At 40.9% G+C, this 13,550-nt stretch overlaps 3 protein-coding genes across 5 annotated transcripts; 2 read left to right on the forward strand and 1 right to left on the reverse strand.

Moving 5' to 3' along the window:
* Window positions 1–868: 868 nt before the first annotated feature.
* Window positions 869–2,770, reverse strand: LOC115694180 (uncharacterized). The gene is made up of 4 exons (XM_056312096.1): window positions 2,753–2,770; window positions 2,623–2,722; window positions 2,367–2,457; window positions 869–1,201 (listed from the first exon to the last, which is right to left on the reverse strand). Exons 2-4 carry the CDS (start codon window positions 2,690–2,692, stop codon window positions 1,066–1,068), a joined length of 297 nt encoding a protein of 98 aa, XP_056168071.1. The 5' UTR covers window positions 2,693–2,722; window positions 2,753–2,770; the 3' UTR covers window positions 869–1,065.
* Window positions 2,771–4,042: 1,272 nt separating this feature from the next.
* Window positions 4,043–7,844, forward strand: LOC115694177 (serine/arginine-rich splicing factor SR30). Of its 3 annotated transcripts, none has more exons than XM_030621297.2 (14): window positions 4,043–4,161; window positions 4,752–4,848; window positions 5,393–5,458; window positions 5,622–5,696; window positions 5,819–5,918; window positions 5,997–6,043; window positions 6,151–6,208; window positions 6,312–6,361; window positions 6,477–6,533; window positions 6,606–6,706; window positions 6,788–6,868; window positions 7,212–7,245; window positions 7,379–7,459; window positions 7,558–7,844. In XM_030621297.2, exons 2-14 carry the CDS (start codon window positions 4,762–4,764, stop codon window positions 7,570–7,572), a joined length of 852 nt encoding a protein of 283 aa, XP_030477157.1. In that variant the 5' UTR covers window positions 4,043–4,161; window positions 4,752–4,761; the 3' UTR covers window positions 7,573–7,844. The 3 variants fall into 3 exon arrangements, with proteins under 3 accessions (XP_030477157.1, XP_056168814.1, XP_056168813.1); XM_056312838.1 differs by lacking the exon at window positions 4,043–4,161 and adding an exon at window positions 4,249–4,338; XM_056312839.1 differs by lacking the exons at window positions 7,379–7,459; window positions 7,558–7,844 and having other exon boundaries at window positions 7,156–7,215.
* A 2,778-nt stretch (window positions 7,845–10,622) lies between these two features.
* LOC115694178 (translationally-controlled tumor protein homolog) lies at window positions 10,623–12,492 on the forward strand. The gene is made up of 5 exons (XM_030621301.2): window positions 10,623–10,779; window positions 11,368–11,441; window positions 11,622–11,750; window positions 11,850–12,007; window positions 12,188–12,492. The coding sequence occupies exons 1-5, from the start codon at window positions 10,752–10,754 to the stop codon at window positions 12,303–12,305; spliced, it is 507 nt and encodes a 168-aa protein (XP_030477161.1). The 5' UTR covers window positions 10,623–10,751; the 3' UTR covers window positions 12,306–12,492.
* The last annotated feature ends 1,058 nt before the right edge of the window (window positions 12,493–13,550 follow it).

The raw sequence follows: 13,550 nt of genomic DNA on the forward strand, positions 1-13,550 counted from the left end.
TGAATCCACTCAAGTCTATTAGGAAAAATTATTTTAAAAAAGTCTTAAATTTATTGTATGGATTTCAATTTGGTCAATTTAGTCATTAACCTTTTAACAATTTGCCAATATAGTCATTCAGCTAATTTTGGTTGGAAACCGCTCATGTGGACAAAAGCTATCTTATGTGGCACATACGGTGCTAACTTGGCAATTTTTACAAATTTTTTTCTTTTTTTCCCTAAAAAAAGAGAAAATGGGAAAGAAAAAAAAAGAAAAAATTCGGAAAATTTTTAAAAATTGCAAAACTTATTACATCAATACTAGCTGTGCCAACGATCAACGTTCACGTCAGCAATTACCAATCACATAGTCATGCAGCTTAAATTGTTCGTGAGTAACTCAAATGATTCACACTAGTGGTTTGGCCTAGTTGAAGTGATGCACCATACGCCATCAATGGCGCAATCAAAATCATAGCTTAAAACATTTTTTCCTACATTAATTTCTCCTAAAGGACATTTGGAGACCTTAAGTCAACAAGGTGCTTAAACCATCTGCCCAAGTGCTTTTCTGGTGCAAGATTGGATATCCAATCCTATGATACACCTAATGGCGGATGCAGGAAAGTTAGATTGAGGAGGGTGATCATCTTGATGGAAACCAAGAACCAGACAGAACTACATACATGAGACATGAGCTCGTGAGTATATGTAATGACATCAAAGCCTTCTCTTTATCCACAGACTCATCGCAATCTTAAGTGAATCCAAATCTAGAACTTAAATCGAGAGGATCGACTCCTGATGGAGTGTGTGGTTCGCATATGGTTCATCCGTCATCTGAGGAACAATTTGAGATGCATATTGCGACAATACCAATCAAGATCCAGAAAGAGAACAACTATATTCATCAGTATCTGTCCAAAAGAATGACATTCCGAATACTTCATCTCCAGGTCTACAACACAAGTTTCCATCACAAAACCAAAACTTTGTATTAAGGCCAAAGAATTCTGTTAACATGGATTTTATTGCTGATTAAGTCTCAGGCGGCAGGCAAAAGGGTTAATGCACGCAGCTCATTTTATTCCTTATGAGTGAAAGATTTAATGGGAAGATATTTTGCGTGACGGTCGTTCTTTGCTCCTGATTTGTGCTCGTAGTACTCAACCGCTGCAGCACCAGCTAAAGCAGCCAGCGTCAATGCTTGAGCGTGCAACCTGAATGATGACAAGGTACATATCAACAAGTGAGAAAAATTAGCACTTTGAGTGGCACTAGAGTCAGTAAGAACTGTAGATGCATGAAACATGAATCTGAAGGCGAAATGCACGGCTAAACTACTCTTACAACACATAGGCAACCTAAACAATAATACATGTTACTCAAAAAATTCGCTTTTAGTACTATCCACAACTTGTGCCATAGACGGGCATGTCAAAATGTTCCTCCATTATAACTTTCGACACAACACGCAATGACTGTTTTTTTTTTTTGGTAAAGAATACACGCAATGACTGTTAAGTTAAACATTATCAAAGAAATGCCTAAGGAGACTCTTGGCTGAGCCTACGAGGTGAAACTTGATGAGTTGTCTGAAACAAGGTCCTATAGGAGGATTTTCAAACGAATTGAATACCAACACAGAGATAAAAAAAAGTAGTTCTTATAATCAAGGTCAGATAAAAACTAAAATCAGGACTAGAACAATCAGAGCTTTTAACACCGAGACTGCGGAGAAGCCCGTTCAACATTTGTAAAGTCTGCAACTCATGCTGAGAACCATAGATATGCTTCACGTAGTACTAGAGCCCTGTCATAAACACATTCATCTAGACACCTTTTGTAATCACATTGCTCCTATATCATCGATACAGAGAGACTTTCGTCCAGTCACAGGAAAATTAATTTGGGTAGCATTTCAATGTCGAGTTGCTCGCTCATCAACTAAACTATTCTCCGTTTTACTCTTACAAGATTCGGGGTAAATTATTCATTTCTAAATGCTTATTATGACCTCAATCAACAAAGAAAAGCAAAAGAATTTAGCAGACTAATCGCAGCCGGTCGAACTATAGCTCGGTGGACTAAAGACAGAGAGCCTAAAGCCAATATCAGATCATGCCATCTCTGTATCAGTCACCAGCTAAAGAGTAGTGGCCTTGACCTAGATCTACCCAAATCCAGGTTCCGACAACATTCTAAACCACGAGATCCCCAACATAACCTGCGTAATCCTGGCATTGTCAGGACACAGGAAACTAGAATAACTTCAATCCAAACCTACGAGGATCAAAAGAAAAAGGCACAATATGCGACGATCAACCAGGCTCTCGCTCTCACATGATTGAACAAGAACCCAACAAAAAAAAAATTATGGGTTACCTAGCATGAATGATCTTGACGCTGGTTTTCATGGCGGGCTGCGACCAGTTGTACGCGATCGAACCCGCGATGCCGCTGAGCCAGAGACACCCTTTTTCACGACAGCACCGATACGAGAAGCAAAATCAGATTCAATCCGCCAGAAAAAAAACAAACATACGAATGGACCACACGCAAGAGAAACTCTTCAATCGATTTGAAGAACAGATTAAAAAAAGAAAAAGAGAAAAGCTCATCGATTGATCGGAAAACTCACCGACGGTCCTGAGCTTGTGCTCGACGACCCAATGCCTTACAGCTTCCATGGTGGTCTTGGGTTCTGCCATGTCAGAGAAAGATACGAGCTTTCGGTGGCGGAGAGAGACAGAAATTTGGAGAGAGAGAGAGAGAGAGAGAGAGAGAGAGAGGAGTCAAAGAAAATTGCAGTGGCTGAGCAGAGGAGAGAAGGGGGTTTGCTTTATATAGGGCCACGAGTCTACGAGAGACAGCGAAGACAAAGTAGGACTTGTCAACCTGGGAAAATGCAAAAAAAAAAAAAAAGAACCTGGGAAAATGAAAACCATGGGCGGCGGCGGTTAATTCGTTTCGGCCTTTCGGGTGCTGCCTGGGCTAAAGGTAGCTGATCATAGCCCTGACATCATCGCCCACTTGGCGAATTCTACGAAAAAAATAAGCACCCTTTTTTTGACGTGTTTTATTTATGAAATTCATTACTAAATTTCGCTTATTCTTCGTAATATTATTCGCTAACATTAGGTTTTGACATTGAGAAACCTTCTCCGTTTCGCTCTCCATCTAATATTTTAGAAACTAAAAGAAACCAGTCAAAAGACCGCCACGATCTCTTTAAGCCGTTATAAAAAGTAAACATGAATGACTGTATACATATGAATACATTCATTATCAGTGATCCTTGATCTCGTAAATTTAATTTTGAACACTTCGTTGGAAAAAGTTGCGGGCATTTATCATTTGCATGGATAATTCAAAACATCTATTATTATATCCAATAAAAATTTAACAAATTACGCAACTGTAAGAAAAGGCACGATGCCCCTCCAAATGATTGACTAAAATTAATGCATAGAGATTACATTGCACATAAACACGCAAGTACAGTATAAAGCATAGTAAGACTAAATAAGCGCAATTAGATCGGCCCCATCTGGGATATTTGAGGCGAGTCGAACAATGCAACAAATTTCAAAGACAAGAGAGATATTGCACAAAACTAAAACATCGAGGAGTGCATTGCCATAATATTAAAATCGATTGGGGGCAAAATGTAACGTCCCATAATTAACGAACTAATTTTCCAACAACAAATAAGTTTTTCCTGACACGGGACATCATGAACACGGGAGGTGTACTGCACCAATTTTAAAAATTCAAGGACGACATTGGAATTATTGAAATGTCGGTGAGGTAAAACTAAGAATTCCACCCAAAAAAAAAAAGAGTCGGTGCGACGGATGGTAGACCTCATCATGGGCCTAACGGCCTGTGGGCCGGGTCACTTTTCCCCACGCGGGCGGTCGATCAAGGGCCCATCAAATCTCGACTCGCGCCCGATCTCTTGATCGGACGGCCCAAGTCGCGCCTCGAACGCGAGGAACTCCCTGCGCTCGCGAAGCTTCCGAGCTTTTCCCCCGAGTCGCGCACCGCCCCGTGGCATCATTTTAATATCGTCGTCTCTCGTCGCTCACTGCCTCCCCCACCCCCACCAACCTTCTTCTTCCAGACACACAACACAAGGGACTCGAAGAAGGACACTTCGCAATCATTCGACTCCGAGGTTTTGCTCAATTCTTTATTAATTTCTCCGATCCTCGGGATTTTTTTTTTTTTTTTTTGATCTCGCGGCCGATTCTCGCGTTTTGCTCTGTCGATTCTCGGGGTTCGCGCCTCTTCTTTCATCCGTCTCGCCGTCGGTCGATATTAGCTTCTGGGTTCTTCTCCTCCGTTTTCGGTGGTACGAGCGATTCCGCGCGTTCTGGGTTCTTGGGTCGATTTCGTTAGCTGGTTCTGGTGTAGCGACGGCGGTGTGCGTTTCGAGTGTGTGTTGTTTTTGTTGATCCCCCATCTCGTGATTCGGGGTTTTTTGTTGAATAATGCGCTGTTTCCATCGTAGATGCGGGGAAAAGAGGCTCATTTCTCTCGCTTTTTTTCCTGTGGGTTGTTGCTGCGTTTTGCGTTCTCAATCATGATCGGTGTGTGTTCTCGTAGTTCGGCGCTTTCCTGTTGCGTCTTGATCGGTTTGAGTGTAGGTGTAATCTGCAATTGCGTGGGCTCCGTTTCAGCTGTTCCTTCAGATTCTGTGGATGTGTGGACATTTTCAGTGAAGTTAATAGGGTTTTTTCTTATTTCCCTTTGTTATGGTTTCAGGTGAGTGAAAATGAGCAGCCGATTGAGCCGCACCATTTATGTTGGCAATCTCCCCGGGGACATTCGCAAGAGGGAAATCGAAGATTTGTTCTACAAGGTCCGTCTTTTATTGCATAGGTTCTTTTCCTTCTTTCATTTATTTGGGTGCCGTCTGGCTTTACGGAAGTCTGTTAAAAAATTTCTTCATACCAAATGTCATCTTAGATTTTTGTGATTCTTTACCATCTTAAATTTTTGTTTTTTCAATTAGGTGATCAAAGAATTGATCTTATTGTAGTTAAGAAGAGGAATAGATATGGAGTGTTTAGTTCCCGGGCATCGCGCTGGGTATCTCATTGGTGATTAAGTATAAAATTTTTAGCAGTTTCAATGTAGTGTGCCTCATTTTTTAAGCTGATAGGTGACTATTCCACATGCATCAACTATTAATTGTAGACTAGAGATTCTCAATGCGAAGTGGGGAGATTTGTCTTTCTGGATCTAGCCTAGGATAAAACTTCGGGCTCTTTTCCGCAAAAGTGGTTCTTCTTTTCCTTCCTGAATAGCAACAATGAGGATGTGTGGGTGGGAACTATACTTTTTTCTTTTGCCTTTTCTCTCTTTAAGTTCTTGTGACGACTTTCATTATTGCCTTTTTGCAGTATGGCCCTATTGTTGACATTGAGTTGAAGATCCCTGCAAGACCACCGGGTTATGCATTTGTTGAGGTCGGTATAGCTTAACAAGTTATGTTCTAGAATGTTATTCAGTAATCAGTAACATTGGGGTCCCCCATACGTTGTTAAATGATGGTTTGGTTCTGATATTATTCTGTTAGTTTATTGGATTCTTGATGTTCTTATGGCTGGATGTACTTCATTTTTGTTGCAGTTCGAAGATCGCCGTGCTGCTGAAGACGCAATTTATGGTCGTGATGGATATGAATTTGATGGCTACCGGTTGCGAGTGAGTTCTTTAGAATCTTCCCTTATTTGCTAGGGAAAAAGGACATCTAAACCTTTTCTCTGATTTCACTGCTATCTTGTGTCTTGCCATCTCATCCGTATTGTTATGGTCCTGCATACAAGGTTGAACTTGCCCATGGGGGACAGAGGTCACCTGTGGACCGATACCGGAGTTACAGTGGTAGCAGCAGCAGCAGCCATTCAAGGCGTTCTGACTATCGTGGTATACATATATCTCTTATGGTATCTCTTATAATGTTGTCAGCTCTTAGAGTCTGATGTTCCTGACTCCATTATGCAGTATTGGTCACTGGATTACCTTCCTCAGCTTCATGGCAAGATCTGAAGGTGCACTTGTCTGGAGTATTTGCATGGCGTATAACTCATTAACATTATCTCTTTCCCATTGGTTTGAGAACATAATTCTGATGGGAACTCCTACACTCATTTGTTAGGATCATATGCGTCGTGCTGGAGACGTCTGTTTTTCTGAGGTGTATCCCGATCGGCGTGGTAGGTTTAGGGATTACTATGCACAGTGTCCTACATGGACTAACAAGATACTGCTGCCGATGAGTACTGAGCTTTTGATGTTGTCATTACAATGTCTCTACAGGTGTGATAGGAATTGTCGACTATAGTAACTACGACGACATGAAATATGCGGTTAGTCTCCTCACATCTATGTTCTAGTTTCTTTGGTCTTCAGTTGGTTTATTTTGTGTCCATGTTAACCTGTCAAGATTACATCTCTCAGAGTGATTTCATGTTCATTGTGTAGATCAAAAAACTTGATGATTCTCTATTCAGGAATGCCTTCAGTCGAGCTTATATACGGGTATGGTGAGATTAATCAGTCGTTATTGTATTAATTTGACTGCGGTTACCTCATTTCTGGTTCTTTCTTTAGGTTAAAGAATACGATTCACATCGAAGCGACTCTAGAAGTCCCAGTCAAAGTCCCAATTATTCGAGGAGCCGCAGCCCAAACTACAGCAACAGGAGTAGAAGGTTTGTAATGTTCTGTTATGTTCACTAAATAAATACATATGTACACTGCATGAGAATAAGTTATCTCAAATTCTTTTGCAGCAAGTCTCCAAGGCCCAAGCACTCGCGACGGTCTCCGTCTGTGTCTCCAGCAAGGTCCATTTCTCTGCGGTCACCTTTGAGGTAAACCATGCATATCTTTGAGAATTTTTTGCTGCCTTCTCGGCATGCACGATGCTACTGTTCAGTTTTCTTCTCTTCAACAGATAATAAATTATTTTATTATTAGAAAAAAAAATCTGGGATCAGAAAAGTACGAAATCAAAAGAGAGAAAAACAAACAATAGAAAAACATCGGATATAGAGAATCAGAGCAAGAAAACCAAAGCCAAATAAAAGAGGTCTCTTTTATCTTGGCTGCAAGTATCTATGGATGTTGTCTTTCTTTTGGTTGCTATGTGGTGAAGCAGTTCTGAGGGTCTTCATTGGAGGATCAGGGCATCATTTTGATTGATGTTTGTTGTAGGTCCAGATCAAGATCGAGATCTCCAATATCACCTGTGAGTGAGAATTCTCCTTGGACTCTCTCCTGTTTGCCCTACACGACATAAATGGGTTACCTTACAAGAGTAGGAATATCTTGAGTACATCACAAAGATGTGCTGATGCGATTGCTTGCTTTCTTATTTGCAGTCATCAAGGAAAGAGGGACCCACGGGACACAATCTGAGCAGAAGCCCAAGAAGGAGTGTATCTCCATCCCGCTCACCCTCAGTATGTGCTCTCATTGGAAGTTGATGTGTTCTTAGAGCACGTTGCACATTATTGTCGTTTGATCTCTGGTTAGGCATTGATTGTTTCTGCAATTGCAGGTCAGGTCTGATTGAACCGGTCATTCCCATAACATCTTAACATGCTCTTAGAAGGGGAGGAAGACTTGATCTATTGGTCTGAGGAACTAAAACTAGTTAGAATATTTGAATTACCATCCAAATACAATCATGTTGATCCGCCAGCAGTTTGGTATTTTTAACCCTGGCTGGATTGAGCCTAGTTAGTTGTACTGTGTTTTTCTCTTAAAACCATGTCCCTTGGATTTTTCCTGGAACCAAAGTCAGCTGCTGTTGCTAACGTCAAAGTGCAATCGTGTTGATACGCCCGCAGTTTGGTATTTTTAACCCTGGCCGGATTGAGCCTAGTTAGTTGCACTGTGTTTTTCTCTTTAAACCATGTCTCTTCGATTTTGCATGGAGTCAAAGACAGCTGCTGTTGCTAATCTTTCCGTCTAATTGGCCGTGACGTAAATTGATGGGAGTGTGGCAAGTCCTATCGAACCCGCATGCTTGAAATCCTGGTTTTTGTTCGGTTAGGTGACGACCACCGGAGACAGGGCGATAACCGGTTGTCTCTATAGCAGGACCGGACCAAAAGTCATTGGGTGTAAGCGGCGGTCGCTAGCATGGTTTGATAGAAACTTCAGAAATGAATCTTGTTGTCTTGCTGGTGGAGTTAAAAAGGGCACGCTAATACTTACACTCTGGCGGTAAACTTCAGGACTACGTATGCCTATGTGCATGGCTTGAGTTCATATGGCTTGATCCAATATGGAACTCGGTTGGTCAAAATTGTCCGCCTTGCCTTCTTATTCCCCATGCCATGAACTTTCTCGGACCAATTCACTTTTGGTCTTCAATTATGGAAATGGATGTTCGCATATGCCTTTTGCACTCTTACCCTTTTCTTTCCTTTTCTTTTATTAGAAAAAAAGAATGTAAATGTTCTCTTTTCACTTTAATCAAATGGCGCTTGAGAAAAGGAACGAGTCCACCATTTCCTTTTCCCTTCCACCTAATCCTGTCTGATTTCATTTTAATTCCACACTAATAACCACTTCATAAGTTGATCAAATCATTTTTTTACTAGATCAAAATAGCAATATGGGTTCACATGTTCGTGAAATATTTTTCGTAGTAGCCGATAGATAAATCATCCTACGAATCTCCATTTAACCCTTTTCTTGATGGTTAACCTTAATCGAGAACCAATGACCTATTCAGGTACCCCATGTTTATATATTATTAGGACAGGTTGGGTATAATTATTGACCCGCAAGGTCAGTTCCTAGCTGAACCGTCTTGCGTGTTTGGCAATACATGGTAGCAAGGGAAGACATTCAGCATACCTTTTCCGAGGCCCAGTTAATCAATTTCTACATCTATAGTGCATTTTGAGCCGAGCATAGATGATCGGACCGACAAATGTGATCTCAGCCGGACCTGTTTTATCTTGTCCGCTAGGTTCAATTTGCAAAACTCTATTGCATCGATAGTTCATCTCAAAAGTGCCGCCATTCTTTGTTGGAAGTTTTACTATTGCATTCATGACGTCCTAAGTAAACATGACTATTTAGTAGAATCGTCCAGCTTAAACCTTATTTTATCTACTATTATATCTCTTGGACAAGGATGATGATAGCTAATTGTTATGCGACTTACTTTATTACTCTCTGTATAAGATATATTGATTCTAATTCCTGCCATTAATGTCAACTTTCACGTGTCCAACTTCCGTGTGGTGAGGCGAAGGTACAACTTCTGTGATGTATGAACACTAACAGCGAGCGATACCTTTGCTAATCAACTTGGATAGATCTAATATCGTGCGCAAGAATCATCCCGATAGCTCCACCATTAAAATACCACGTTGAGTTAAAGCCGGATTTGATGGTCAAACATGAATCATCTACACTTTAAAGATGCGAGAGGGACGAATCTTTTCTGCACGCCTAATCTAAATACGCGAATCCATCCTTTAACGTGCGATTGCTCTTATTCTATTTCCGGCATCCATCCTTTTGCATTTGCTTTTTAATGCTATGCGAGCTTCAATCATCCGTAGATCTAAACACGTCGTCATCCAAGATTCTATACGTTATAAGTTTGTGCAAGAATGTCAGATTCTGGGCAACGTTTTAAGGACAGAAGTTATCATTGAATGCTTCAGAAACATTAATCATTAAGAATTACGTTATGCATAATAATCTCGTTCATCCTCTTGACACAATGTTCCCAAGTCATCTAATAAAGGAAAAAAAGCCACAAAAAAAATCACAAATCATGCCTATCGTAATATATTTATCTTAAATTTTTTTCTTGTAACATAAAAAATTTCAAAATTGCACCTATGTGACATATTTACCCTCCTCCGTCAATGGTTTTGTCGAATGATTTTTCAGCCAAAATATCACGTGAGGGTCATATCAATTCCGTTTGCTTTCCGGCGTCCATGTAGGTAGATTTTTAACGGTGCTTGTTAATGAAACTTTTACGGAGGGTAAATATGTTACACAAGTGTCGGGTACAAGTTTGAAAATTTTTTATATCACGAAAAAAAGTTTATGATAAACGTGTCACACGGATGATATAATTTGAGATTTTTTATTGTGACTTTTGCCATCTATTAAAATAATTTAAGATATAGGCGCGACCCGTGAGAGAAATTTTGCTATCTACGAACGAAATCCTTCCTGTTCAAATCAAGTAGGCTGTCTATCTATTCGTAATTACAACAAAAAGATAAAGATAAAGAAATGGTATCCTGAGCAGCTGGGGAACCTACCGCGAGTAAGATCCGAGAAAAACAAGAGTCCAAGTTCGAGTGGAATTCGGACATCCGGGTGCGGTGGTGGCGGTGGTCAAACTTTCCGATGTTTCTGTCCCTCGTGTCGGCCTCCACAGGTTACCCGAAAGGCATCGGAGGGGGCACGATGGGAATTTCACGGCAAGAGAACGCCCGCACTAGTACTCCTAGTTCAAGAAGGATATATCCCATCAGAACTACACAGTGTATAAAATAGGAAATAATCCTATAATATAATTGTGCGTCCTCCGATAAGCACTGCCACTATAAAGTCTCGCCGCCCCACACCTCGCGCTATCTTCTCTCCGAGTCTCACCATTCTCTCTCTCTTTTTCTGTGTCTTTTTTAGCTTTCTGTGCCCCCGAGGGAAAGAGGGAATTTTTCGTTTCAGAAGGGGGGGAAGAAACAGAGTTTCAGCAAAGCAACCATGCTCGTTTATCAGGATCTGCTCACGGGTACTGCGACCCCTTTTCTATTCTTTGCTGATGCCGGCGCACCCCTTTGTGTTTTTTTTTTTTTTACTTTTGGGTCGTCCGGATTTTTCTTTTCTTGAATTTCGTTTGTCTTGGTGGAAAGAATCCTTTTTTTTGGGTGATCGTTGGAGTACGATCGAGAAAGAAAGCGAAGTTCTTTCCTTTTCTTTTCTGGGTAGAGTTTTGTTTTTGTTTTTGTTTTTGTTTCGTTTTTTTTTTTTGAGGGAACAGTCCTTTGATGTTTGCTCCGTGGGATGCTGCGGATTTCCGTTGTTTAGTTTCTTTCGATAGTTGAGGTTCTCTGAATCAAGAATATGTTTCGGCGTTTTCCTCTGTGAGTGCGCGGTCTGTGAGACTCCGAATTGTGTACAGAGTGAGAAGTTTGTGAACAGTTTTGGTGACGAGAAGCCTTGTTTGTTATTTGGAGATTGGTGGTTGTAATAGGACGCGTTGAAGATCGACATAGTACGCATGATCTTTGATGTGCCCATGTCTCGAAAGCCAATAACATCTGTGTTTTTGGTGGTGATGAGTAATAATACTCTTTCATCTTCTTGTTACTATTTTCAGGCGATGAGCTCTTGTCCGACTCCTTCCCATACAAGGAAATTGAGAATGGCATGCTCTGGGAAGTGGAAGGGAAGGTCAGTTTTATCTCCTCTTTGTTTTTAACATAAAGGCATATTTTTAGTTTTACTCCTTAGGATGGATTAGCATGAATAATATGCAGTAGTGCGTTTCAGATTTGATGATAATAGATAACTTATAATAGGGTGATTTCGTGATTTAAAAATTTACATCAAGTTGCGATCATGGACATGCAGTGGGTTGTCAAAGGAGCGCTCGATGTGGATATTGGGGCCAACCCTTCTGCAGAGGGCGGAGGGGAAGACGAGGGTGTTGATGACCAGGTCGTGAAGGTCGTGGACATCGTCGACACCTTTAGGCTTCAGGTCAGTGGATTTTTATTCCATAGCTCTAGATATTGTCTTTTGGAGCTATCGACCTCTAATGCACGAAACGTTTCGGATGATGTGTTCTGGTGATTGCAGGAGCAACCTGCTTTTGACAAGAAGCAGTTTGTGACTTACATGAAGAGGTACATCAAGCTGCTGTCGCCCAAGTTGGAGGGAGAGAAGCAAGAGTTGTTCAAGAAGCACATTGAGGGAGCCACCAAGTTCCTGCTTTCTAAGCTCATTGACCTCCAATTGTAAGTTCGATCCCGCAATTGCATCAGCGTTCTCAATTGATGCTCGGCTTAATTAGCACTTTTTCATGACTTAATTAGCGACTAATATTTTACCAAAAAAAATTAGCACCTAATCTGTTTTTTGCTTCGCCAAATATGATTGGCGAAGTTGATTGATTGACAATCCGGTTATTTTTGCAGTTTCGTTGGGGAGAGCATGCATGATGATGGCACCATGGTGTTTGCATATTACAAGGAAGGTGCTGCTGATCCTACTTTCCTCTACTTTGCCCATGGACTGAAGGAAGTCAAGTGTTAAACCGGCTTTCTTACGGTGGTACTCGCTAGATTGGGAATGGTTTTGTGTGTTTCTGTTCTATATACAAAGAAAGAGGCTACAAACTATGCCTTACTATCCCGTCTGACTTTTGGTTTAGGTTCTTTTTTACTAAATTTAGTACATGGAAACTTTTAGTTAATTGAGAAATAAAGTTTCAATGTTGATATGCCCTGTTTAGAAGTTGCTATCTTGGTTTCTAAGTGATGGTCCTCTGAACAATTACACCAAAACTATTGGTATTTCGTACTGCCCCAAAACTGTTCAGCTCGAAGTCATCTTTGATTGTTTGTCTTATGGCATTTGGTCAAGATCTGAGTCTGATCTCTGGCTTGGCTTTCCGTCATTGAAATTGGAAACGTCATATAACCTGGCACTGGCAGTACGTCAATCTAGACTTAGAGCGAGGGAGATGATTCCTATGTGATCCTGCTCAGATGAATGGACTTTTTGTTGCGTAAGATTTTGTAAAACCTCAAGGTCTCGAAATGGCACGAACAATGCCATACAATAACAAGAATTTGAAAATCTAGCATTTTGGCTTATGAATCCGACATATCCATCTCTATGGCTTGGCCTTGGACTGTGGTTTAATGTTAGTTTGGGAAGCAAGTGATAAGGCATCTAATATGACGGTCGTCACCAAAAACGGAAAAGGAGGCCGAGCTCTCCGACTAAAGAGGCCTTAACCATATGTTTTCGTCCGGGCATTACATTGGGGCAAATTGAAACATTAGATCGCCAGACTAATGTGCATTTTGTGTGCTCTTTTGTGATCGCAACAGGAGAGTCTGTCATACCAATAGCATCTTGATGAAGAGCTATAGTGTATGCCTTGGACCTGAATAGAGAGTTTTCTAAGGAGTAAATGACTTGCGTTACTGCATGTGGACACTCCATAACATAGCTTCTCACGGAGGAGCAGGGTCCCAATTATGGTGTTACGTTATATACATTCTCCAATTTGGTAATGTTTGGTATATTATCTTGCAGAACGCCAACATAATTTTCATTGCAATATTATGGTTTCGTCATATCAATAGTATTCACAGTTTAGAATAGAACATTATCGAAGGGGAATCCATCTAAACTCAGAGAATGAGGGAAACCGAAAATCGCGCTACTCTTTACATCCATCTAAAGAAAAACTTGCTAACGTTTTCCCACCATAGTAGGAAGGTCCTTACGCCAAAATGGCAGCTACCAGTAAGCACTACGTTTGAAACA

This window comes from Syzygium oleosum, unplaced genomic scaffold (genome assembly GCF_021117445.2).
Source record: "Syzygium oleosum isolate NSW1041296 unplaced genomic scaffold, Sole_v2.1 Sole_v2.06, whole genome shotgun sequence".
Taxonomy (NCBI): Eukaryota; Viridiplantae; Streptophyta; class Magnoliopsida; order Myrtales; family Myrtaceae; genus Syzygium; species Syzygium oleosum.

Coding starts and splice junctions, on each gene's coding strand:
- LOC115694180 (XM_056312096.1), bottom strand. CDS start 2,692: ATGGCAGAACCCAAGACCACCATGGAAGCTGTAAGGCATTGGGTCGTC. Junction 2,458..2,622: donor GCACAAGCTCAGGACCGTCG/GTGAGTTTTCCG, acceptor GTCGTGAAAAAG/GGTGTCTCTGGCTCAGCGGC. Junction 1,202..2,366: donor GTCAAGATCATTCATGCTAG/GTAACCCATAAT, acceptor GTCATCATTCAG/GTTGCACGCTCAAGCATTGA.
- LOC115694177 (XM_030621297.2), top strand. CDS start 4,762: ATGAGCAGCCGATTGAGCCGCACCATTTATGTTGGCAATCTCCCCGGG. Junction 6,044..6,150: donor CTTCATGGCAAGATCTGAAG/GTGCACTTGTCT, acceptor CTCATTTGTTAG/GATCATATGCGTCGTGCTGG. Junction 6,534..6,605: donor TCAGTCGAGCTTATATACGG/GTATGGTGAGAT, acceptor TTCTTTCTTTAG/GTTAAAGAATACGATTCACA.
- LOC115694178 (XM_030621301.2), top strand. CDS start 10,752: ATGCTCGTTTATCAGGATCTGCTCACGG. Junction 10,780..11,367: donor TTATCAGGATCTGCTCACGG/GTACTGCGACCC, acceptor TACTATTTTCAG/GCGATGAGCTCTTGTCCGAC. Junction 11,751..11,849: donor TCGACACCTTTAGGCTTCAG/GTCAGTGGATTT, acceptor TGGTGATTGCAG/GAGCAACCTGCTTTTGACAA.